General features: G+C 43.7%; 1 protein-coding gene across 1 annotated transcript; it reads right to left on the reverse strand.

The window, feature by feature from the left end:
* On the reverse strand, positions 1 to 27,679 carry aimp1a (aminoacyl tRNA synthetase complex interacting multifunctional protein 1a). The gene is made up of 7 exons (XM_084197828.1): positions 27,612 to 27,679; positions 17,070 to 17,212; positions 16,618 to 16,731; positions 14,270 to 14,428; positions 11,459 to 11,658; positions 7,723 to 7,891; positions 1 to 397 (listed from the first exon to the last, which is right to left on the reverse strand). Coding segments are annotated over exons 1-7 (954 nt in total). The 5' UTR covers positions 27,614 to 27,679; the 3' UTR covers positions 1 to 230.
* Positions 27,680 to 27,776: the final 97 nt, after the last annotated feature.

Raw genomic sequence — 27,776 nt, forward strand, 5'->3', positions numbered from 1 at the left:
TTTTAAGACCAACTGATAACCTTTTTATTGAACATCTTCAAAACATTTCCTTTTCCTCCGTCGACATCATCACTATCACCGTCATGGATGAGTATTTATCAGTTCCACAGGCTGAACAAGGACCTTCGCTAGTTCCACCTATAGAAATAGAATGTCTGGAACGGTCATTCCCACTTTTCCCATTCCCACAATTCTAGTTCTACGGCTCCGTCATCTGCATTCGTCTTCCTTTATTTGATGCAGCTGTTGCTCATGGTCTGGGCTTTGCACACTCCCTTGCCGGCGATCTGGAAGGGGGCTCCCTTGTAGGTGGCCACACACTGGCCGTCTGTCTCCAGGTCCGGCTGCACCGCCTCCCACACCTTCTTCTTGGGGTTCAGCTCCTTGTCTGGCTCACCTGGAAACATAGGAGAGAAACTAGATGACAGCTCCGATAGTTATGACTTACATACCTTGTATGGAGCAATACACTCGTGTTATGCACTAGATTTTTTGAGGGGGCCATATTGAATATCTCATTGTGCATCGCTTGTATATTTTTATGAATAAAATTGAGGGGGAACGTTCCTCCTTAGTTTCGATGGCATGACGCCTCTAGGGGGAACCCCAGTAGATGATGACTCCAATGGCAACACCTTGTCTGCCTTGCTTGCTTTTCTGTAGCCTTGTGATAGACGATTGGTTTGTGCTGCAGGGAGTACTTCCTTGGTGTAAGTGTCGATTTTGACACATAAAAAAAAAAAAAATGAAGCCAGAGGTTTTACAGAAGCTATTACTCTTTTAGCTCTAATTCAAAACGTCTACAACCTCCATGTTTGTCGGCAACTAATGGAGTTAGGGAGTTCTTCATAACCTCAGCATTGTGTTGTTGGCAGTGTTTAGATATTACTTGGCATCTGTATGGATTCATAACTGGCTCTCCGCATTGGATTCATAACGTGCTTCTGTTGGGGTGTAAACTTTTCCTACTCATCATCACAAACATCCTGAAAGACGTGTGAAGAAAAACAAAATGTTTAATTTTCCTCAGTTGCACCCTCTACAGTTTGAACAGGAACACGGGTGCTTATTAGGGCTGGTGAATGTGTGAGTAATTACTGTCATCTATCCACACCAAGACCAATGCTGGACTCACTTACTGACTGACTTGGTGCTACTAGCTAGCACCGGAATGTCACTAAAAAGTAGGGTTGCACTCCCTAAAATATGAAGAAAAATATGGAATCCTGGGGGACCAAAGCTGACATCAAAATAAGAGCGAGGGAATGTCAAAAAGTAAAATAGAAGTTCATCATCCTTTACCCCTCGCTGTAAACAACATCCTGTTTGGAAAAGCGTTCACCATCACGGCTATGTTTTTTAACGACCCAGGAGGTGTGTACAGAATAGCTAGAAACCGACGAGACCGCCTTAGCAACCCCGCCCCGCCCCTCTCCTCCTCCGCATCCCTCCATCCTCCTCGCCTCTCTTCCATCCCGTGGTCGTTCTCTGTGTGCGTAGAGTCGTAAAATACGTTTTTTTGGCCGGTGGGAATTGAATGACCGCCAAAGCCCTAGTGGGATCGCTCGTTAAACAAACAGCTTGAGGAGGGGCCGGTGAGAGGGGAGAGGAGATGAAAGGAGAACCCAGGCTGATGTCAGCGGGCTCCAGTCCTGACGGGGCATCTGTGTGATGGACTCTCTCTCTCTCTCCCTCGCTCTCCCAGTCACATTGATGGTGGTGGTGGGTTTCCCCCTTCAATGTCGGGTGAGGCATGAGGTTGGACATTCTATGATGTGGAAGCCTTATTCTGAGGGACCAAAGCTGACATCAAAATAAGAGAGGGAATGAAACTAAACCCAAGTCCATCATCCTTTATCCCTCACTGTAAACAACATCCTGTTTGGAAAAGCGTTTGCCATCACCGCCGCGGCTGTGTTGTTTAACGACCCAGAGTTGTGTACAGAACAGCTAGAAACCGACGAGACCGCCTTAGCAACCCTGCCCCTCATCCTTCCATGATCCTCCTCTCCTCTCTTCCATCCTGTGGTCCTTCTCTGTGATGCCAGCCTGAATGTGGCTCTAATTGACGTGCGTAGAGTCGTAAAATAAGGCGTTTTGGCCGAGGGGAACCCTCGTTAAACAAACAGCTTGAGGAAGTGCCATTATGAACACCATTGAGGAAGTGCCATTATGAACACCATTGAGGAAGTGCCATTATGAACACCATTGAGGAAGTGCCATTATGAACACCATTGAGGAAGTGCCATTATGAACACCATTGAGGAAGTGCCATTATGAACACCATTGAGGAAGTGCCATTATGAACACCATTGAGGAAGTGCCATTATGAACACCATTGCGCTACGTTTTCGCACATTGATGATCATAAAACAGAAAAGAAAAGCTACAAGGCTGTGGGGGCAGACACTTCCTGGTTACTTTCACAGCGTACTAGCTTAGTCACAAGCAGGTTGAGCTGTAGAGGGTATAGAAGTAGCCTGGATAAACCATACTGAACACTGTGATCCCATTGAGTGCAGCATTCAGTCTGGTTTAACCAGGCTAATGGTGAAGTAGACCCTAGAGGTCAGGGCGCATATCCACCAAGCGTCGTCTCAGAGAAGGAGTGCTGATCTAGGATCTGTCCATACACTCTTATTCATTATTATCTTTAAAGGCACTCCTATTCAGACTGTGGATACAGGCCCAGATGGTTAAAACAAACAGCTTGAGGAAAGGCGGCTATGAGGAGAGGGGAGAGGAGGGGGAAGGAGAAGAGAAAGGAGGAGGAGATGAAAGGATGGCCCAGGCTGATGTCAGCGGGCTCCAGTCCTGTCAGGGTGTCTGTGTGATGGACACTCCCTCGTCATGTTTCCCAATCCTCCCTTTCCATCTCCACAGCCTCTCTCTCCTTCTCTATCTCAGGGAAACTCCCAGTTCAGTTATTGTTCCCTACAAACAACCGCATGACTCACAACTCCTCTCCTCCTCCCCCCCCAAAACATTTTGTTTTGCCAGCCCAACCACCATATTTTTAAATTAACTCCTGACAAGAACAACTCTAAAATCAGTCATATTGATGGTGGTGGTGATGGGTTTCTCCCTTCAACGTCGGGCGAGGCATGAGGTTGAACATTTTATGACGTTCAGGCAGGCATTCCTCTAGTTTGGGTTTCTGTGCATTTCCCAGGCATGACATTGAACATGGAGTATGGTTAAAAGGCACTGGGATAGTGTATAGTCACTCTGTTAAAGACTATAAATTCCATAGGTTGTGTTCCGTTGGATGATTTGGTATAAAGAGCTCTAATTCTCTACATCTGAATCAAACCAGTCCTTTGAACAAGGCATTTCAAATCACAATCTCCTTAGGGGGAATAGGTTTTGTCGTGACGGTCTTGGTGTGCTTGGACCATGTTAGTTTGTTGGTGATGTGGACACCAAGGAACTTGAAGCTCTCAACCTGCTCCACTACAGCCCCGTCGATGAGAATGGGGGCGTGCTCGGTCCTCTTCTTTTTCCTGTAGTCCACAATCATCTCCTTTGTCTTGATCACATTGAGGGAGAGGTTTTTGTCCTGGCACCACACGGCCAGGTCTCTGACCTCCTCCCTATAGGCTGTCTCGTCGTTGTCGGTGATCAGGCCTACCACTGTTGTGTCATCTGCAAACTTAATGATGGTGTTGGAGTCGTGCCTGGCGATGCAGTCATGAGTGAACAGGGAGTACAGGAGGGGACTGAGCACGCACCCCTGAGGGAATCCCCGTGTTGAGGATCAGCGTGGCGGATGTGTTGTTACCTACCCTTACCACCTGGGGCGGCCCGTCAGGAAGTCTAGGATCCAGTTGCAGAGGGAGGTGTTTAGTCCCAGGGTCCTTAGCTTAGTGATGAGCTTTGAGGGCATTATGGTGTTGAATGCTGAGCTGTAGTCAATGAATAGCATTCTCACATAGGTGTTCCTTTTGTCCAGGTTTGAAAGGGCAGTGTGGAGCGCAATAGAGATCCATCATCTGTGGATCTGTTGGAGCGGTATGGAAATTGGAGTGGGTCTAGGGTTTCTGGGATAATGGTGATGATGTGAGCCATGTCTAGCCTTTCAAAGCACTTCATGGCTACAGACGTGAGTGCTACGGGTCGGTAGTCATTTAGGCATGTTACCTTAGTGTTCTTGGGCACAGGGACTATGGTGGTCTGCTTGAAACATGTTGGTATTAGAGACTTAGACAGGGAGAGGTTGAAAATGTCAGTGAAGAAACTTGCCAGTTGGTCAGCGCATGCTCGGAGTACACGTCCTGGTAATCCGTCTGGCCCTGCAGCCTTGTGAATGTTGACCTGTTTAAAGGTCTTACTCACATCGGCTACGGAGAGCGTGATCACACAGTCGTCCGGAACAGCTGATGCTCTCATGCATGTTTCAGTGTTACTTGCCTCGAAGCGAGCATAGAAGTAATTTAGCTCGTCTGGTAGGCTCTTGTCACTGGGCAGCTCGCGGCTGTGCTTCCCTTTGTAGTCTGTAATAGTTTGCAAGCCCTGCCACATCCGACGAGCGTCGGATGTGTAGACGAGCCGGTGTAGTGCGATTCTATCTTAGTCCTGTATTGACGCTTTGCCTGTTTGATGGTTCGTCGGAGGGCATAGCAAGATTTCTTATAAGCTTCCGGGTTAGAGTCCCTCTCCTTGAAAGCGGCAGCTCTACCCTTTAGCTCAGTGCGGATATTGCCTGTAATCCATGGCTTCTGGTTGGGGTATGTACGTACAGTCACTGTGGGGACGACGTCATTGATGCACTTATTGATGAAGCCAGTGACTGATGTGGTGTACTCCTCAATGCCATTGGAAGAATCCCGGAACATATTTCAGTCTGTGCTAGCAAAACAGTCATGTAGCTTAGCATCTGCTTCATCTGACCACTTTTTTATTGACCGAGTCACTGGTGCTTCCTGCTTTAGTTTTTGCTTGTAAGCAGGAATCAGGAGGATAGAATTATGGTCAGATTTGCCAATTATTGTTATATTAGCATTAAAGTCCCCGGCCACTAGGAGTGCCGCCTCTGGATGAGCGTTTTCCTGTTTGCTTATTGCTGTATACAGTTCATTGAGTGCGGTCTTAGTACCAGCATCGGTTTGTGGTGGTAAATAGACAGCTACAAAGAATTATTTGGGGCCTTTCAAACTCTCCCATCTCCTAACCTCCCTACGCTTGATTGTGGGAAAAGAGGACTGGACTTACACTTCTTGTCAGAGGGAGTTGATTAGTTTGTCTATTCTGTTAACAGTCACAGGCCATTTAGCGCCCATCACTAAAGAGAACAGAGGAGCGAGCGCTGCAATAGGAAAACTCTGTGAGGTCTTGAGAAGGCTTTGTGATTCCTCTCTTCAAAGAAATGAAAATAAAAGCCTTTGTTGCCCTTGGCAAGAGGACAGTTGGTTGTTCACGCTTCATTTCACCTACCGATGTAAAGGCAATAAGGAAACCCTGTTGTTTTGTTCAGGGCAATGCATTCAGTCCTTTTCCCCTTGGTTGGAATCTATTGATGTTCTTTAGTGTTGGGTCATCTGAAGTGGCTTTTTGGTCATAAATAATTCATGACTTGAGTTTACAGAAGGAATCCCTGGATGTGTCCCAAATGGCACCCTATTCCCTACATAGTGCACTACATTTGCCTAAGTGCAATGTTTTGGGATGCAGACCCTGTGTCCCATTCCACCAGATGCAGCTAAAATGAATGCAGTGTTCTGTCATCGTACCAGACTCATTGTATCCTACTTTAAAGTTTAGCCAGTGGAATGGCAAACATCAAGCCTTCAACTATTTTACCACATTTAATTCAGTTACCCACATGATATGGCCAGGATTTGAACCAACTAGATGAACTAATCAATAAATGGTCTACAAACTACTTATACTGAACAAAAATATAAAACGTACCATGCAACAATTTCAAAAATTTTACCTAGTTCCAGTTCATATAAAGGTCATCAATCAATTGAAATAAATCCATTAGGCCCTAATTTATGGATTTCACATGACTGGGTAGGGGCGCAGCCACTTGGGAGCCAGGCCCACCCAAAATGTAAAGAGTACTTTTGGGTGTCAGGGAAAATGTATGGAATAAAAAGTGCATTATTTTCTTTAGGAATGTTGTGAAGTAAAAGTAAATATTGTCAAAATTATAAATAGTAAAGCCAAGTACTGATACCCCAAAAAACGACCTAAATGCTTTAAATACTTTTAAAGTATTTTTACTTAACTCCTTTACACCACTGCCGAATACTTTTTTCCACCAGTTTAGATATCTCAAACGGATTCAAGTTTGGTATTTGGGTCATCCGCTCCTCTTCTACAAACCGTACTCCTACCATTTAAGAGGGCACATTATCAGAACTCAACATTTTGTTTTCCAAAATAACCTTGCTCCTTTTTCCATTCCTTTGGACAATAGTCCAGTCTTCCACTATTCTACCGCCATTAGATTCAAGATCCACGTTTGCCAATCAGAATGAGTTTTTCCCCACAAAAGGGCTTTATTACAGACATAAATACTCCTCAGTTCATCAGCTGTCCGGGTGGCTGGTCTCAGACGATCCCGCAGGTGAAGAAGCAAGATGTGGAGGTCCTGGGCTGGCGTGGTTACACCTGGTCTGCGGTTGTGAGGCCGGTTGGACGTACTGCCAAGTACTCTAAAATGACGTTGGAGGCGGCTTATGGTAGAGAAATGAACATTCAATTATCTGGCAACAGCTCTAGTGGACATTCCTGCAGTCAGCATGCCAATTGCACGCTCCCTCAAAACTTGAGACATCTGTGGCATTGTGTTGTGTGACAAAACTGCACATTTTAAAGTGGCCATTTATTGTCCCTAGCACAAGGTGTACCTGTGTAATGATCATGCTGTTTAATCAGCTTCTTGATATGCCACACCTGTCAGGTGGATGGATTATCTTGGCAAAGGAGAAATGCTCACTAACAGGGATGTAAACAAATGTGTGCACAACATTGGAGAGAAATAAGCTTTTTGTGCGTATGGAACATTTCTGGGATCTTTTATTTCAGCTCCTGAAACCAACACTTTACACGTTGCATTTATATTTTTGTTCAGTGTATAAACCCTTGACAACCCCCCTTTATAAAGATATATGTGAAGTGTTATCGAGGTTAGAATACCCTGTGAAAGTGACGGCTACTTCCGCTTTACTTTCGTTTTGTTTCCCATGCTTTTTTGAATTGGCTTTGTGATTTTATCATCAAATTCATGAAAACGCAATCATTTAAGATGGATATAAAATACGGGTTTGTGGACGAATGTACTTCTACCAGATGCCCTTTATGACGTTTTTGTGCTTGAAGACCATTGCGCTACGTTTTTGCGCATTGAAGATCATAAAAGATAACTACAAAAAGGCTGTGGGGGCAGTCACTTCCTGGTTACTTTCACAGCGTACTAGCTTAGTCACAAGCAGGTTGAGCTGTAGAGGGTATAGAAGTAGCCTGGATAAACCATACTGAACACTGTGCTCCCCATTGAGTGCAGCATTCAGTCTGGTTTAACCAGGCTAATGGTGAAGTAGACCCTAGAGGTCAGGGCGCATATCCACCAAGCGTCTCAGAGTAGGAATCCTGATCTAGGATCTGTCCATACAATCTTATTCATTATTATCTAAAAGGCAAACTGATCCTAGATCAGCACTCCTACTCAGACTCTGTGGATACATGCCCAGATGGTCAGCGGTGTTACGGTACCTGGGAAGCCCTGGAAGATGACTCTGTCTCCGGGCACGGCACCGCTGGGAGGGTCTAGAATCTCCACCTTGTCTGGGGAGCTGGCACACATCACCATGGCCTGGGACAGCACGCCTCTCATCTTAGCTGGCTTCAGGTTGCACAGCAGCACCGCCATGCGATTCTGCATCTGGAGGGCGATGAAACAGGGCAAAGGTTTAAAACTATACTGAGATACAGAGATATTAAATACATATATCTTCAACCTTCTTTTGTAGGAAAAAGTATTAAAATAAAGAATACATATTTTACTAGTAGAGAGAGTAGGGAGCACTACTCTGATTCTGTACAAACCACACAGGGTTACACTGCTGTCTTCAGAATGAATGGCCTACTTTATGACTTGATTGATTGGTTGATTGATTGATAAAATGGAGAAAAGAAAACACCAACTTGTGTGGTCTCCACTCTCGACCGCTTTGCAGTACTGAGGTTTTCAGAATCATATTCACACAATTCTACCATGTCCAATCTTGTCATGTAAAATGACTGCCTCTGGCGGCATATGGCTTGTGTGTATGGTGTGCCTTATTTCATAAACCAAGGAGAGCGAGAGAAAAAAACATTATTCTTTCATGTCTCTGGAGTGACCTCAGAGGTTGACCAAAACTCTGAGAAGGCCAGAAGCCATTTCCATCAAAAGAGAAGAGGACGGCGAGGATCCAGTGTACAAAGTCATAGTGCGTGTCACAACTAGGAAAATAATGATGTCTTCACTTTGGAAACATCCTTTAAAAAAGTTCAATGTTTACATAAATCTGCATACATTCCCGTTAGTGTGACATATTGTTTTGACAGCCTTCTTGCGGCAGCTTTTCTTACTCAAGCGCCATTTGCTTAACGGGGAAAGGGTGTGTGTGTGTGTGTGTTGGGTGTGTGACGTCTTGTCAGTTAAGTAATCGGTCAGATGTGCGGACTACAGAAGTCAAGTTGTGTGTGTGTGTGTATGTGTGTGGGGTTGACATTCAATTTCATGTAATGGCAATGAGGCCTGAAATCACTTTAATGTTGAGGGTTACAACTGAACACAATCCAAACACGCTAGGATTTGGGTTTCCAAAGTTTCCTTATTCCGGCCAACGTACAAAGGACAAACATGCCAGGGCACTCAAGTCAACATGCTGCAATGGGCCCTCTATATTGCTGCCAATGAAAGGGTTTGGCTTTTTATTCCTCATGTCGTTCTTCAAACTCCAGTATGTTCCTTGAAACAGGGAAGGCTCAATGTCTTGTATGCACGGGCCGTCGCCATGTTGACTCTGACAGAATGAATGACTTGACGAGAAAGGAAAACTGTGGTTTCTTCTTGTCCAAATAATTATTGTCTAGCCCTGGTGTGGAAGGAAGAAGGCTGCTCGTCTAGCCCTGGTGTGGAAGGAAGAAGGCTGCTCGTCTAGCCCTGGTGTGGAAGGAAGAAGGCTGCTCGTCTAGCCCTGGTGTGGAAGGAAGAAGGCTGCTCGTCTAGCCCTGGTGTGGAAGGAAGAAGGCTGCTCGTCTAGCCCTGGTGTGGAAGGAAGAAGGCTGCTCGTCTAGCCCTGGTGTGAAGGAAGAAGGCTGCTCGTCTAGCCCTGGTGTGAAGGAAGAAGGCTGCTCGTCTAGCCCTGGTGTGAAGGAAGAAGGCTGCTCGTCTAGCCCTGGTGTGGAAGGAAGAAGGCTGCTCGTCTAGCCCTGGTGTGGAAGGAAGAAGGCTGCTCGTCTAGCCCTGGTGTGAAGGAAGAAGGCTGCTCGTCTAGCCCTGGTGTGGAAGGAAGAAGGCTGCTCGTCTAGCCCTGGTGTGAAGGAAGAAGGCTGCTCGTCTAGCCCTGGTGTGAAGGAAGAAGGCTGCTCGTCTAGCCCTGGTGTGAAGGAAGAAGGCATTCTCTCTTTAAATGACAAAACAAAATCTAGTCATTACAGTGACGTGTGCTTGGATTGTCTTTGAGTCTCTGTAATTGACTATGGCTTATGACAAATGTCTCAGTGAAAAAGGTTATTTCGGTGGTGAAGAAACACTTCACAATTCAACACACTTCAGCCACTACAGAACGTACATTAAGATGCAATAAAAAGAATTGTCAAACAAATGTAGGCCCTAGCTTAGTAATGTAGCCAATAGCTACGTAACTACAAGTATTTCAATACATTTATATAAAAATCTAATGAAAAATGTAATTCCCAATTAGTCTTCTCATAGAACCATAGATATATTTTGACTCCGACTGTGTTTGGGTACAAAGACTCCAACGAGCATATGCTTTCATTTATAGGGAATATACATTGTCTATATAAAGTAGGATGTACAAAGGCTCCCCATGCTTTGGAGATGAATCAAAAGAGGCAAACAGAGAAGAGCGTTTTGATTGCACAGAGAAACTGGGGACTTTTGCTAGGTGAATAAGACTGCATACAAATTACTTTTGCGTCTCGGAGACAAATCGTGGGGGGCAAATATTCCGGGGCAATAACTAAATGAAAACCAAGTCTGTGTGTGCAGAAACCTACGTCGTAGCCATTAAAAAGCGTCACGTGAACCCCAGACACAGACTACACCGGTGTAGTCCCTTTACATGGGCTATTAAACACAGAACATGACCCTGGCTAGCCAGAATTATAGCACCCGTGTGTACAACAAAAACAGCTGAATTTGTTCTATTGAAAATAAGGCAAAAAAATTTATTAGCAGTGTTATAACAGCAATCTTTAAAACCAATGTTATTTGACTACCAAAAGCATGTAGAGAGCTTTGTAGTGTACTAGGTCTGCCTGCCCAAGTCTCCCTGAACGACCGCTAAACTCCCACTACCTGTTTAGTTCAGTAACAGTCTTCCTTTGTATTGTCTGTGGGCAGACTGTGTTCCAGACACATAAAACGTTCCAAAAGGGCATTTGTCTGGTAACTACCCGATGAGTTGTCTGGTAACTACCCGATGAGTTGTCTGGTAACTACCCGATGAGTTGTCTGGTAACTACCCGATGAGTTGTCTGGTAACTACCCGATGAGTTGTCTGGTAACTACCCGATGAGTTGTCTGGTAACTCCCCGATGAGTTGTCTGGTAACTCCCCGATGAGTTGTCTGGTAACTACCCGATGAGTTGCCTGGTAACTACCCGATGAGTTGTCTGGTAACTACCCGATGAGTTGTCTGGTAACTACCCGATGAGTTGTCTGGTAACTACCCGATGAGTTGTCTGGTAACTACCCGATGAGTTGTCTGGTAACTACCCGATGAGTTGTCTGGTAACTACCCGATGAGTTGTCTGGTAACTACCCGATGAGTTGTCTGGTAACTACCCGATGAGTTGTCTGGTAACTACCCGATGAGTTGTCTGGTAACTACCCGATGAGTTGTCTGGTAACTACCCGATGAGTTGTCTGGTAACTACCCGATGAGTTGTCTGGTAACTACCCGATGAGTTGTCTGGTAACTACCCGATGAGTTGTCTGGTAACTACCTGATGTTGTATCTGACTGACACAGGCCTTGCGTGAATACTTGACATGATGAGGCTCTTTGGCTGCATTTAGACAGGCAGCCCAATTCTGATCTTTTTTTCCACTAATTGGTCCTTTGACCAATCAGATCAGATCTTTTCACATCAGATCTTATTCAGAGCTGATCTGATTTTTCAGAGCTGATCTGACATTTGGTTGGCCTGTAGCCGGTTTTAGGCTGTGTTCGTACTAGGCTGTGTTATTACTAGGCTGTGCATTCCAGTACCTGATCTATGGGTATGTGCTTGACCAGCCCGCTGACCACCGTCCTGGGGGCGGCCTCCCCCACGTCCACCTGCTCCACGTAGAGTGAGTCGGCGTCCGGGTGCTTCTCGGCCGTGATGATGCGTCCCACCCTCATGTCCAGACGCGACACGTCCACCTTAGCCTCCTCCTGGGGGGCCGCGGGCTTCTTCTCTCCCTTCTCTGTGATAGGACACACAGAGAGGAAAGGGTTAAACCAGCACAGAGACCACACACACAGAGAGGAAAGGGTTAAACCAGCACAGAGACCACACACACAGAGAGGAAAGGGTTAAACCAGCACAGAGACCACACACACAGAGAGGAAAGGGTTAAACCAGCACAGAGACCACACACACAGAGAGACAGACAGAGTCACACACCCACCCAATACGAACTTGCAGTTAAGTCATTTTGGATAAGAGTGAGTTTGCCTGACTGACATGTAAAGTAGCACTTGACAAAGCTGTGGTCCTCTGTAGCTCAGTTGGTAGAGCATGGTGCTTGCAACGCCAGGATAGTGGGTTTGATTCCCGGGGCCACCCAATACGTAATATGTATGCAAGCATGACTAAGTCTCTTTGGATAAAGGCGTCTGTTTAATGGTATATATATTACTTAACACATTTACATTTTAGCAGATGCTCTTATCCAGAGCGACTTACAGTTAGTGAGTGCATACATTTTTTTTCTTCATACTGCCCCCCCGTGGGAAACGAACCCACAACCCTGGCATTGCAAGTACCATTCTCTACAAACTGAGCTACACGGGACTACAATACAGGCTCTGCCACAGCAGGTATAGTATCCTGGACTGAGTTCAGGGATGGCATACTGACTCCCTGCCTTTATTACATTAAAGGTCCACCAGAGAATATATTGTCTCCAGGCATCTAATGCAAGGCTTATTGGAGATTATGTTCAGCCCACTGCTATGGTAGTGTTCCCTGGAGACTCATTAGGACCCATTTGAACCTAGTCTGTCTGGAAACTATGCTGAGTGATTCAGCCATCTTGACTGTTCTGATCCAATTTACCCCAAAGTGAAAACAAATCTGCCCGGCGACTCTGGAGCCCCAGCGTGGCATTTTTTACTGTGATCACCGCAGGCTTTCAAAAATAGTACATTTACTTTTCCACAACTCAACAGACTTCTGAGGAGACTTAAAGTAAATACCAATATCAATACCCACTGTTAAAACATAGGCCCAGACAGGCTTTGCACGGATACAAGGGTGCTGTAGTGTGCCAGACGCTTCCAATGATATGCAGTGGATAGTATAAAGTGGTCTCGTCTCCTAGTCTCGTCTCCTAGTCTCGTCTCCTAGTCTCGTCTCCTTTTTTTCTAGATGGTGAGAACCTTCCAGTTGCCAGCTCATCTCCCATATTGCCAGCCCAGGATTCGAACCAGCAACCTACTGGTCCGCCTCTCTAACCTCTGGGCTACCTACTTAACGCCCCTGTCAACATCTGCACTGTTACGAAAACAGTGTATTGGATGTGTGACGTCATCCGCCCTGGCCCCTGAGCAGCAGTGTACCACACCATGGGCCGGCTGATTTATTTGATTGCCAGGCGATGATTGTTTAGATGAGGTGGGAACACAGACACATCAAAGCCTTTATGTGGAAACGAGGATATCCACACCTACTAAAACAAAGCAAATCGGAGATAAAAACCCAAACAGTATCAGATATTTACTGCTCTCCGTTTTCCATTGACATCTGGCTGTCAGAAAAGTCAGATACAAACTGGTTCAGTTCTACGTCGCAAAGCATTCTCTTCCTCATCTTCTCTGAATTATAACCTTGTAAATAATCTGGGGAAGATTATTCCCAATTTGTTGCCGTGGAAGTTAATTAGTCCAGATGGGTTTGACGTCTGAGTGGAACGAGGCTTTGACTGATTTATTGTATATCGAATATAATTTTAATAATAAACAAAAAAAAGTTCAAAAGAATACAACCCTACACCGCTGAATTTCAATAGTTTCGCTGGAATACGAGTTTTTAGATCTAATTTGATACTGAGGAAATGAACAGCATGTTATATTACACTGCATTAGAGCATCTCTGGTTTAGCTCTGGGGAGGTTGTGCAAAGCCTCAAGATGAATGGCGTCGACACAACATAAACATCCAAACCGGAATTCTGCCTGTCTCTCATTACGCGTTGACACTTCTGCTAAGACTCTTCTCTCATCACCGAAACATGTAAATGTTTTCATTTTTTAAAATGAATCAAGGTTAAACATCTACTTCAAGATAAATCACCGAAAGGTTTCGGAGAAAGTGAATTTGTTTCGGGAAAAAGCCTGTCTAATGTTGGAAACTGAAATGTTAGGCCAAAGTTTGAAACGGATCCCCTATATATGCAGATTCCCCTTGTGCCTTTCATCCATCATCGCCAGATATTAGAGATTCAGATGGAGAATACCTGCCTGGGAAATCACAAATGGCCATTAAAGTACAGACAGACCGCTGTATCCAGCCAAGCATTGATGGAAATGCTGGATCTTAGACAAGGGCTCGTGGTTCCAAATGGAAAGCAATTTCAGAGAAGTACATCCCAAAGCAAAATCATGGAGCACTTAAAACTCAAATTGTCGCTGAAGAGGCGCTCAGGCCTACTTCGATTTTGCTGACGAAACGAAAAATGAAATGGCATATTTTAAGACCCCCGGGCCTTTAGTGGTGGTGGAACGTTGAGGGGTTTTGACCATTATGAGTGTATGAATCACAGATGTGGAAGGGCCCTGCAACTTCAACAACAAGTCACTTCTTTCTTCACTTTACCCTTTTTCTCTGGTTTCTTCTTCTTGGCCTCGCTGTTTTTGGGAGAGGGGTCGGCAGTGGAGGTGGAGGACCTTGCTGGGGATGAGGGCTGAGGAGGTGTGGGCTTGGAGGCACACTGGACACTCGAGTCTCCTGCAGTTGGCATGGACACCTCCCTCACTGCAGTGGGGAAAACGGAGAGAAGATTCATTTAACACTTCTATCCAAAGAGACCTGATCAATCTATAAAGATGAAGCGTTACAGATTTCGCGATAGAAATGTAAAGGTCATTTCCGATTGAGCCGACATAAGCAGCGTTTACCACGAATGTAGTCTCCGCTAAAACAGGAACCTTTCCTTTAAATTTCAATCACGCTGTAAAGCTGAATTTCCACCACGCAGATTTAATAGAGCCCTTAAGCTCTGTTCTAATAACCACACCAGCATACACATTGGACACATGCTAAGTGGTATGCTAGTACGGATATTAGAATGTCGCCTTAAAGTTGACAGTGACACATGAATTAAGTATATCTGGCCCATGCGGGAATTGAACCCAGAACCCTGGTGTTGCCAGCACCATGCTCTAACTAACCCACTGAGCCATGAGTGAGGATATTCAACTCCAGTTACAGCAGTACTGCTGGTTTTATTTGATCCCTGCTATTGATGCTACTGATTAGAATCCAGGAGAACTGGTTTGTAAGGTGGAGATCAGAGGCTGACTATAAGAGATGGATAAAAATCAGCAGAACTGGAGTTGAACGCTCCTCTGTAGTACCGTTCAGATAGGCTGTATGATACTGCACCAAGTTCCAATACACAATATATTTGAAAACCTTGTATCTTCAGGTTGGCTATTTTGCTTTTGAACCCAGAGGCACTAATACCCTTTTCACACTACAGAGCCGAGCCAAGCTGTACTGAGCTGGCCTGGCTATGCATCCACCACAGTTGCTGGAATCGTTCAGGAAAGAACAATGTGAAAAATAAAATATCCCAACCAGCGCAGTACGTCTTGGGTGGGTCCGACAGTGTGAAAGGGGAATAACAAAGCCATCTAACCTGACAGATGGAACTTTGAATTGAGAATGACGGCGAGGGATCGTTGGATATGATGGCTATTCATTGAGATGTACTTTGCCTAATTAGTTTCAGCAACATAATTTTGCATAATGATAGAGAAAACCTTATTTATAGACCCAATGGGAGGAAAGACCAGCCTCCTGAAGCTTGTTTTCATGGGAAAATGACAGTGTCCATGAAAACAAGGAAATATAGTTTTAAACGTCATTTCAGGTTTAAGTTTGGACGTAAAGTCATACTTTACCCACATTTTAATTCTATGTTGAGAGCGGAGGTTCAGAACTCCAAAGGTTTACCTTTAAAACAACATGGCGATAAACCTTTTAAATGCTGTTGTTTCTCCTGCTGTTGTTCTCTGTTGCTCAAAATGCCCAGACAGTATCCCTGAAGGTCTTCACTTTACTTCAGTTAGTCTCCATAACAAACGGATGAGGCCCGACTGAAATATCCCTCAAAAAAGCTCCACACTTTATCTGTACTGTGATTGAACTTTTTTTTAACAGTGTCACAAAGCCCCATTGAAACACATACCAAAAATAAACATCGGAATTGGATACGTGGAAAAACCTAAAACACAATCCTGCCGTCCTTTTCGCACACATTCCCGAACGCTCCAAAAATAACATGTAGAGAAGATAGCCTTTTGATGAGGGCTACATTACCTATTCATACTAATCCTCTGGTTTTTTACCACCTGGTTCTCCTCTCTGGAAGCCATTATTGACGTGTTAATGATCACAGAGACTGTTTGCCCTTGTATGTTAATGCATGACAGAGGCGCGATATAACAACAGGGTTGTAGCACGCCGCCAGTCACGCAGACGGCATGCCGTTTGACTTTGGCAGTTGGGGGTTGCCTAGTGGCGCTAATGATGGGCATGCTTGGGCACTTGAGTTCAATTATTTGTTTGAACTTTGATAGTTAAAAAAGGTCTGGTTGTAATATTAGAATGAGACGAGAAAGGCATTTTATTAAGATCTAGGACTGTTACTAATACAGCAAAACAAACAATGTGTCGCTAATGAGTTGCCTCAGACGCCATCAACGACTCAAGTGTGAGAACTTTACCCTACAGCTTGCTATAGCTATGTGGTTGACAACATCAAGGCCGTACCAAAGGAATGGCGTCTGTTCTTTGAAGAATGAAGTTCCCCTCAGGAAAAAGACAGTTATTCTCAATCGCAGTCTGAACAACGTCAGTATTTCATCTCCGAGGAGGTCTTAGCAGAAGTTAAACAGGATGTGACAGAGATGGAACACTGTCACCAACAAACTACGTACCTCCTCTGTTCTTCTCCTTCTCCAGCAGTGTTTGCTTCAGTTGCTCGATGTCCCTCTTCAACTTGGTGTTCTCCACCATCAGTTTCTTCTCTTCTCTGACGGTGGCTTGCACCTCTATGTTCAGACAGACAAGCTCCTATCAGACTTTTATAGGGACTAACATGCATCATCTAGTTTTATCCTACAGCCTCTTTCCCTCCCCAACTTTGGCTTTAAACCGGTTCTCCAGCTAGGCTACTTCACCCTGAGAATGTGCACTCATGTAGAGTTGAGGTCAAACTCATTCAATTAAAGGCTTTTTTAGAAAGAATTTCAACCATTTGAGAATGCTTGAGGAATACATTTGACCCCATACTCTGCTTGAGATTGAGTGTGCGCATGCATCTCTATGTTTGCATGTGTCTTTGTGTGTGTGTGTGTGTGTGTGTGTGCGTGCTTTCGGCGTCTCTTACTGGCTTTCTCCTTGAGCAGCTGGACCTGCTGTTTGAGGTAGTCTATGATGTGATCGGCCTCGGCTGCCCGCTGTTCCAGCCTCGTTATGGACGGAGTGTGACCCGACATCTTGACCAGGGACAGGGAGCGTGTTACTAGGAACCTGGAACCAGAAAACAAAACCTAACAGTGAGAAAGAACCCCAGGTATTTACTGTACAAGACACACTTGAAACAGAGACATTCTGGAATTTGGGAAAGCAACCCTAAAACAAAACACAATGACAAATAGAGAATGAGAAATAGAATTGTGGCGGTCCACCATCACTTAAATGGAAAAGTCTGTTCTAAGAATTATATTTCTGTGCTACAGTAAAGCACAGACATTTAAAACATGAGGGATGTTATCATGTAATATATGGCCTCATAACATCAGGGAACCTGGGAAGTTGGAAGCATCCCAAAGACAAGACAACCACAAGAGAATCCCAGGTTGCTGCTACAGCACACAGGCATGTTAGCTCATAATAATAGCCCATATGGGACATCTGCCTGGCCTATTCAAGAGGCTGGCTTCCTTCCACCAGCAATGCAGAGATAATCAAATCTAATTTGCGTGCATGCGCCGAATACAACAAGTGTAGACTTTACTGTGAAATGATTATATATGAGCCCTTTCCCAACAATGCAGTTAAAAAGTAAGAAAATTTGCTAATGGATAAAAATAAAGTAGTAACACAATAACGAGGCTATATATACACACACACAAGGAGTACCAGTACTGTGTCAGTGCACTGGGGTACGTGGTAGTTGGGGTGATTTATTGAGGTAAAATGTACATGTAGGTTTGGTTAGGTGATTGATTGATTGAAGTACTAAGTACATGTAGGTTTGGTTTGGTGATTGATTGATTGAAGTACTATGTAGGTTTGATTAGGTGATTGATTGAAGTACTATGTACATGTAGGTTTGGTTAGGTGATTGTTTGATTGAAGTACTATGTACATGTAGGTTTGGTTAGGTGATTGAAGTACTATGTACATGTAGGTTTGGTTAGGTGATTGAAATACTATGTACATGTAGGTTTGGTTAGGTGATTGAAGTACTATGTACATGTAGGTTTGGTTAGGTGATTGATTGATTGAAGTACTATGTACATGTAGGTTTGGTTAGGTGATTGATTGATTGAAGTACTATGTACATGTAGGTTTGGTTAGGTGATTGATTGATTGAAGTACTATGTACATGTAGGTTTGGTTAGGTGATTGATTGATTGAAGTACTATGTACATGTAGGTTTGGTTAGGTGATTGATTGAAGTACTATGTACATGTAGGTTTGGTTAGGTGATTGATTGATTGAAGTACTATGTACATGTAGGTTTGGTTAGGTGATTGATTGATTGAAGTACTATGTACATGTAGGTTTGGTTAGGTGATTGATTGATTGAAGTACTATGTACATGTAGGTTTGGTTAGGTGATTGATTGATTGAAGTACTATGTACAGTGAGGGAAAAAAGTATTTGATCCCCTGCTGGTTTTGTACGTTTGCCCACTGACAAAGAAATGATCAGTCTATAATTTTAATGGTAGGTTTATTTGAACAGTGAGAGACAGAATAACATCAACAAAATCCAGAAAAACGCATGTCAAAAATGTTATAAATTGATTTGCATTTTAATGAGGGAAATAAGTATTTGACCCCCTCTCAATCAGAAAGATTTCTGGCTCCCAGGTAATGAGCTGAGATTAGGAGCACACTCTTAAAGGGAGTGCTCCTAATCTCAGCTTGTTACCTGTATAAAAGACACCTGTCCACAGAAGCAATCAATCAATCAGATTCCAAACTCTCCACCATGGCCAAGACCAAAGAGCTCTCCAAGGATGTCAGGGACAAGATTGTAGACCTACACAAGGCTGGAATGGGCTACAAGACCATCGCCAAGCAGCTTGGTGAGAAGGTGACAACAGTTGGTGTGATTATTCGCAAATGGAAGAAACACAAAAGAACTGTCAATCTCCCTCGGCCTGGGGCTCCATGCAAGATCACCTCGTGGAGTTGCAATGATCATGAGAACGGTGAGGAATCAGCCCAGAACTACACGGGAGGATCTTGTCAATGATCTCAAGGCAGCTGGGACCATAGTCACCAAGAAAACAATTGGTAACACACTACGCCGTGAAGGACTGAAATCCTGCAGTGCCCGCAAGGTCCCCCTGCTCAAGAAAGCACATATACATGCCCATCTGAAGTTTGCCAATGAACATCTGAATGATTTAGAGGAGAACTGGTTGAAAGTGTTGTGGTCAGATGAGACCAAAATGGAGCTCTTTGGCATCAACTCAACTCGCCGTGTTTGGAGGAGGAGGAATGCTGCCTATGACCCCAAAAACACCATCAAACATGGAGGTGGAAACATTATGCTTTGGGGGTGTTTTTCTGCTAAGGGGACAGGACAACTTCACCGCATCAAAGGGACGATGGACGGGGCCAAGTACCGTCAAATCTTGGGTGAGAACCTCCTTCCCTCAGCCAGGGCATTGAAAATGGGTCGTGGATGGGTATTCCAGCATGACAATGACCCAAAACACACGGCCAAGGCAGCAAAGGAGTGGCTCAAGAAGAAGCACATTAAGGTCCTGAAGTGGCCTAGCCAGTCTCCAGACCTTAATCCCATAGAAAATCTGTGGAGGGAGCTGAAGGTTCGAGTTGCCAAACGTCAGCCTCGAAACCTTAATGACTTGGAGAAGATCTGCAAAGAGGAGTGGGACAAAATCCCTCCTGAGATGTGTGCAAACCTGGTGGCCAACTACAAGAAACGTCTGACCTCATGTCATGTTTTGCAGAGGGGTCAAATACTTATTTCCCTCATTAAAATGCAAATCAATTTATAACATTTTTGACATGCGTTTTTCTGGATTTTTGTTGTTGTTATTCTGTCTCTCACTGTTCAAATAAAACTACCATTAAAATTATAGACTGATCATTTCTTTGTCAGTGGGCAAACGTACAAAATCAGCAGGGGATCAAATACTTTTTTCCCTCACTGTACATGTAGGTTTGGTTAGGTGATTGATTGATTGATTGAAGTACTATGTAGGTTTGGTTAGGTGATTGATTGATTGAAGTACTATGTAGGTTTGGTTAGGTGATTGATTGATTGAGGTACTATGTAGGTTTGGTTAGGTGATTGATTGATTGAAGTACTATGTAGATGTAGGTTTGTTTAGGTGATTGATTGATTGAGGTACTATGTAGGTTTGGTTAGGTGATTGATTGATTGAAGTACTATGTACATGTAGGTTTGTTTAGGTGATTGATTGATTGAAGTACTATGTACATGTAGGTTTGGTTAGGTGATGAAAATGAGTCGATAAATTAGCTCATCCCTTCTTTTCACCCCCCTCCCTCTATCATTCCCTCTCTCTGGGGATTCGGAAGGAGGTTGCTGTTTCTTCTCAGCGCCGAGTCTGTAAACCAAATAAATGTATTGACAAACTCCAGGTCAACTTGGTCAAACCGAATTCTTCAATGACACGGCAAAAAAGCCAAACCATATGACATTAAATGAAATAACCTGTTGTTGTTGTTTTTTATCTCTTTTTGGTGTTTGCTCCGTTTTTTTCTTCCTTTATAGGCACAAATGGGCAAATCACATTACAGACATCATCGGCGATGTGTGTGTTTGGTTTTAGGGCTACTTTTAGAGTTCAAAAAGGGATCAAACGACAGCCTTGTGCCACTCAACCAAAACGCAGCTGGACGACAGTTAGGGCTTTTCTTGTAATGTGAAATGTGCCTTGGACATGTACAGGCTTTGGCAATCCTCTCCCGTTGACAAAGGAAATAAAAAGAGAGGGGGAATTCTACAAGGGCTCAGGCGAAAAGGGAGGAGAAGAAAACGTTGTACACATAGGCTTAGTACAGGGTGGTGCTGGGAAACAACAGATGGAGTGAGATGAAAACAAAAAATATCAGGGATGAGGAAATTAGAAACACAAAAAGAGCTGGAGTTGATAATATAGGGGATCAAAGAAGTTTGTTTGCTTGAAGGCTCGGAATCGATTTAACTGGGCCCTGTGGTGGAAGAATTTACGAGCACCACAATAGGGCTGTTTTAATTTGCATAACTCCTGAAAATGAGCCCAGGGGCTGGGGCTGTGGGGCCTTGCCGAGCCACCTCTGACAGCAGCCCAGACCACAGGACGGGCCTCCAGGCAGGCTGCCTGAAACAAGGAGTCCCCCAGGGATCAGTATCGCTAGATTGACATTGGACAACACTGCAGAGCTGATAGCTTAATAGAGGAGTTGATCATAACTGGCTCTGGATGTTATCATACAATTCATAAGGTAGCCTCTAAGAAATAAAACTGCGTTGAGAGCTTGAGGTGACTGAAAATGTTGTTTGACGCAAGAAACCACTATACAAAATAAAATGCATTATTATTCCCAAACCTTAGTTACAGAGAATCAGACAAATTATGCTACCCTCTGCCTATTGGCTACTTAGTTTATTCTAGACTGTCTCAAAATACAACACTTCCCCTTTAAGACATAAAAAAGCTCTTTACCTGAATCGCTTTTCAAAGATGTTTTGTGCTCTTGTAGGAAGCAATCACTCCCCCATTGTTGACTAGAAATGATCTATAACTGGGCTAATAACTCACTAACTAGCAAAGGATATGAACAAATGTGCACAAGTGGCTACATGCAGCTCTCACTTTGACCTCCCAACCACTCATACTGTAGCCTAAACACAGTCCAGTTCAAAGTGAATGGCACAGATCCATATATGGCAATGGCTATTTGCATATAGGCCTACTGCAGCTCTGATTGGTTATGGTGCACCGGTCTGTGTAGAATACGGGCCTGAGTCGTGCCTGTCAATGCAATAGAATCCTACTCCAATGCGCTCAGCCGACAAGAAAATCTCTTGCACAGTTCGTTTTGCATACCAAATCTTGCATAGTTCGCTTTGTTTCGGTATATTACATTGAAAGTGACTAATATTGCGTTGATTCGATCACAATTGCCACAGTAGAACGAAATGTTGATAGTGTTAACTAAAGGGGAAAACTGTAGAAAGTTGAGTGAAGTTCAACCTCGTGCTTCTCTGCGTGGGCTCGTATTTCTTCTGCGCGGCAGTCCGAGGTGAGCTGCTCGCGGGCACATTGGTTGAGAGGATAAAACATAACAATCATCACTTCCAACTCAAAGTCTATAGAAGCCTGTATAGGCCTGGTTCCAAAACCACTTCTACTCTGCACCTGAAACATTGAACACTCCACTACCTACGGTTGTCACGACACCAGTATCGCGATACTCAGAGGTATCATGGCAAAGAAACAGAACATGAAGCGGATTGAATTTCCTGAGGAAAATAGTCCTAATGTTGGAAACAAGCAGCTTTAAGTTGTCACCCAGAATCACATGTTTATTTTCCAGGCTATAGCACACAATATTTGACATTCAGTAGGACCACAGAGTTTAGTCTGCTTTGTGTTTTCCTTGTTGCCATGGAAAATCAGCTAACGTAGTACCACTACCAGTAATAGTATCAGTACCAGTAATAGTATCACTACCAGTAATAGTACCAGTAGCAGTAATAGTATCAGTACCAGTAATAGTATCACTACCAGTAATAGTATCAGTACCAGTAATAGTATCACTACCAGTAATAGTATCACCACCAGTAATAGTATCACCACCAGTAATAGTATCACTACCAGTAATAGTATCACTACCAGTAATAGTACCACTACCAGTAATAGTACCACTACCAGTACCAGTAATAGCATCCTTACCAGTAATAGTATCAGTACCAGTAATAGTATCACCACCAGTAATAGTATCACTACCAGTAATAGTATCACTACCAGTAATAGTATCACCACCAGTAATAGTATCACTACCAGTAATAGTATCACTACCAGTAATAGTACCAGTAGCAGTAATAGTATCAGTACCAGTAATAGTATCACCACCAGTAATAGTATCACTACCAGTAATAGTATCACTACCAGTACCAGTAATAGCATCCTTACCAGTAATAGTATCCGTACCAGTAATAGTATCACCACCAGTAATAGTATCACTACCAGTAATAGTATCACCACCAGTAATAGTATCACCACCAGTAATAGTATCAGTACCAGTAATAGTATCAGTACCAGTAATAGTATCACCACCAGTTATAGTATCACCACCAGTTATAGTATCACTACCAGTAATAGTATCACTACCAGTAATAGTATCACTACCAGTACCAGTAATAGCATCCTTACCAGTAATAGTATCAGTACCAGTAATAGTATCACTACCAGTAATAGTATCAGTACCAGTAATAGTATCACCACCAGTAATAGTATCACCACCAGTAATAGTATCACTACCAGTAATAGTATCAGTACCAGTATCACTACCAGTAATATTATCAGTACCAGTAATAGTATCAGTACCAGTAATAGTATCACTACCATTAATAGCATCCCTACCAGTAATAGTATCAGTACCAGTAATAGTATCACTACCAGTAATAGTATCACTACCAGTAATAGTATCAGTAATAGTATCAGTACCAGTAATAGTATCAGTACCAGTAATAGTATCACTACCAGTAATAGTATCACTACCAGTAATAGTATCAGTAATAGTATCACTACCAGTAATAGTATCAGTAATAGTATCAGTACCAGTAATAGCCTACTATTGGGAGGGTGGGATGTAGAGTGAAACTAAAGAGGACTAGGGGAGATTGGTACTCAGGTGACAGACAGATAGCAGCTGTCAATTCATATCCCCTTCCCTTCGGCATTTACTATATGACTGGTGTCCTATTAATATCAAATCAAATGTTATTTGTCACATGCTTTGTAAACAACAGGTGTAGACTAACAGTGAAATGCTTCCTTACATCAGAAAATACATAATGATGAATAACTTATTGCTAAGCTGGTGGCCAATATAATATAGCCTAGTCTGATGTTGAACCGTACCTTGTTCCAATTCTCTATGGGAAGGTATAAGAGACGACATGCTAAATAAATGTTTGATTCATCCCTAAAGTCTGTTTTTCTTTTCACCTCATTTAGGGGGACAGTGACAACACAACAGACACAGGACCATCTTCGAGGAACAACCCAGGCAATGGGTGATAGGCCTTGTACGAGTAGGACATAGCTCAGTTTTCCTGCACTACCACCACCCACTATTCCCAGTTGGGTGATAGGCCTAGTACAAGTAGGAGCTAGCTCCGTTTTCCCAGTTGGGTGATAGGCCTAGTACAAGTAGGAGATAGCTCCGTTTTCCCAGTTGGGTGATAGGCCTAGTACAAGTAGGAGCTAGCTCCGTTTTCCCAGTTGGGTGATAGGCCTAGTACAAGTAGGAGATAGCTCTGTTTTCCCAGTTGGGTGATAGGCCTAGTACAAGTAGGAGCTAGCTCCATTTTCCCAGTTAGGTGATAGGCCTAGTACAAGTAGGAACTAGCTCCGTTTTCCCAGTTGGGTGATAGGCCTAGTACAAGTAGGATCTAGCTCCGTTTTCCCAGTTGGGTGATAGTGAGAAAAGCATAAAAAGCAAGAGACCTCAAAAGTATGTGTACCCTTTCATCTCTCTTTGGGGAACAGCGACAACAGAAGCACCAAGGCGTTGTGTGGTAGTAGAAGTAAGCCTAGATTCTCTATCTGTTTTTCTTCCCTCACCACCAGCCGTTCCCAGTCTGCCACAGTAGGACGAAACGTTGATAGTGTTAACTAAAGGGAAACAGCTGGTGGTGGAGGAAGAAAAACAGATAGAGGATCTAGGCATGATCTAGTGTACCAGGGTCACTTAAGAGTGCGTTCGTAAATTCACTCTGGAGTGGCAGAGAGTGTTCAGAGTGCGCTCTGGGCGTTTGTAAATTCAGAGCGTTGTCAGATTGTCCGTTCGTAAATTCCTCATTATCAAGCGCTCTAGACGCTCGAACCAGAGCGCTCACATTTCAGGGCAGAGCATCCAGAGTGAATTTACGAACGCACCCTTAGTCTCCACTGTGAGGGGTGTGTGTGTGTAGATGAGATGAAACACCAGGCTGCTTGCGAGGCAATGAGAACAGTGTGGGCCACAGCAGGCCAGCATAGATCTGAACACTTTAAAAGGGACCAAGGCTTTTTCTTATAAGGGACAGATATTAGGAACAGCTTTAAACTGCGGCTTTGGCCTTTCCATCACTCTCTCGCTGGCTGGCTTTCTTGCCGTCATAATGTCATCACTCAGTAGGCATTGGTGTTGAAATACATGGATGCGGTCAAAGGAGTCAGTCTCAGCACCAGTTGGTCGTCCAGCCCAATAGCCCTAGTATAACCCGTCCCTTACTGAATGGGAGTAGGATTTTTTTAGCAATAATGCAAACAATATGTTTATTGTTTACAGTGCTTGCCCAAAGTGTTTTTGGCACTTCAAATCCGTAAGAGTCTATCAATCTAAGTAACATAAGAAAAAGCCACATCAAAGTCTGTCAGTTTAAGCTAGAGATGTCAGGTTTCTAGCATGGGCTGCGTCTCAATCCACCACATCCGCCTATGTCGGCCTTCAGCATCTATGGTGGAAGGTGGCCGAGCTACAGCAGTGTTTGGCATGAACAGTTTGGCCTACAAACTATTATGACCACTCTATGGAAAGGGGAGACTCTCACAAACACCATGGTGTTCTCTGTGTCACCGGACTCATCTGAAGGTAACCCATACAAACAAATGGAAGTATGGAGGTAGTTTTGTGCCAACAGAAATAAGGGGTTATGTGTCCAAAAAAACTACAATATTTTCTGATCTTTCTTATATCTCCAAGATATAGGACACACATTTCAAAACCTTATTCCTTATGATGAAATGTTTTACTGTATTTTCTTACATTTATGAATGTGTTATTCAATGTGTGGATGCTATGGGCTATAGTAGTAAAGTCCAAATTCAATATTTTATCAAATCATTTACAAATATTTTTTTCTGATACCTAACAGGATACTAAAATTATAAATCAAATAGCTGAATGATCCATAGTATGACCATCTTAAAACAATTCCGTTGTTTGCTTAGTACAACAGCTTAGACTTTTAGAGGTTATTAAATGAATATGCTGATATGGCAATAACTGATGCCAGCAGTGCACTGCATGGTTTTCTTTTGGGACTGATATTCACATATATAATGAAGGGTGCACTTACAGTAAAATGTGTCTGACTGATATCTGAACAGATCAGTCACTTGATAGATTATAATGGTTTGGGACAATGATGGGGTTGTTTTGATGGAAGCCAGTGACTTTGCATGACATTCTCCAATTTTCAAAATGTTGTGGTTCTGGCCAAGACAGTTCTGGCTGGGACTAGGGACATTCTTGTTACTTACATGCCTTCACAGCCTCTACTCTACTTTGACACTTGGTCAGCATTTAAATGTTGTTCTATTCATTTATGTTTGAAATGACAGTTAATGACGGGACTAGCTAGCTTTGGGACACAACATCGGGAGTCTGTATTGGGGTGTGTTCGTAAATTCACTCTGGAGTGCCAGAATGCGCTCCGGGCGTCGTAAATTCAGAGCTTTGTCAGATTGTCTGTTCGTAAATTCAGCGCGTTTAGCTCTTGGAGCGTTCAGAGCGCACACTGGACACTCTGGTAGAGGAGTAGGGTTGATCCGAGCGCTCTGACCTCACAACGGCAGTCAAGCACCCAAGCTAACTGGCTAAAGTTGGCTAGCTACTTCCAGACACAAATTAGATTATACCTCACTCTGACCATTTTACTCGCCCTAGCAGAGATGGTTAGGCTGTTTTCATGTTATCTAGAGCGTTGGTTGCTGTAACTGTGCTGCTGGCAACAACTGAATTACGTTTTTTGTAGACGTTTACTGACACCGGTCATATTCAACGGGTGTTGCGTGTTCGTAAATGCATCAATTATTCTGCGCTCTGGCACACTCAGACGAGAGTGCTCTGAAATCGGAGTAGATAGCCAGAGTGAATTTACGAATGTAGCCTTGGTTGGACTCCCTGAGCTGGTGGGTGGCGACTGAAAATAACCCTACCACAAAATAGCCGGCTTTCCTGTCAACAAAAGCATATGTATCATCTCTAAGAACTCCACTTACCAGACGTAAAGTGAAATGTGTCCCTCGCTATCAAATATAGATTTGAATCCAACTTTTGTCCAAACCGCTCCATATTCCTGCTGTGTAAGAGTGGTAGGAACTAAGTCTCGCATGAAGTGCGTGGTCTAATGGCAGCCCGCTGTCTAACTTCACAATAATTTGGTGTTGTTTGGACAAAAGTTGGATTCGGACATTTATTTGTTAGCCAGTGCCACATTTCACCTTGTCTGGTAAATGAAGAGAATCCTAGAAATTGTACATATCCTTTTGCTGACGGAAACGTTTTTTGGTGACGCCGGATATATATGGTTATATCTGTGGTGAAACATTAACGTTAGCTAGCTCAGTTTAGCAATAGGGGTTGCATCGATCTAACTCTAAAATACCAAATTCAGAAATAATTGGCTGAATTGAAAAATAGACATGCATTCAACTTACATCAAACTATGACCGTCTGCCTGTGACTGACACGTTTTGGAGAGTGGAACTTCGAACCCCACAGCTGTTCGAGAAAAGACCCACGTGCCCCCCATGCGCATTATCACTGGTCTGCATACCCTCTGGCTAGCTCGGGCATGCTGGTATGCATTATCTATCCATATG

Source organism: Coregonus lavaretus, assembly GCF_964263955.1.
Source record: "Coregonus lavaretus genome assembly, contig: HAP1_SCAFFOLD_1162, whole genome shotgun sequence".
Lineage (NCBI taxonomy): Eukaryota > Metazoa > Chordata > Actinopteri > Salmoniformes > Salmonidae > Coregonus > Coregonus lavaretus.

Excerpts from the sequence above, each read along its gene's own strand:
- aimp1a (XM_084197828.1), bottom strand. Across the intron at positions 16,732-17,069 it reads GCTGCTCAAGGAGAAAGCCA|AGGTGCAAGCCACCGTCAGA; the intron begins GTAAGAGACGCC and ends GTCTGAACATAG. Across the intron at positions 11,659-14,269 it reads GAAGAAACCAGAGAAAAAGG|AGAAGGGAGAGAAGAAGCCC; the intron begins GTAAAGTGAAGA and ends GTCCTATCACAG.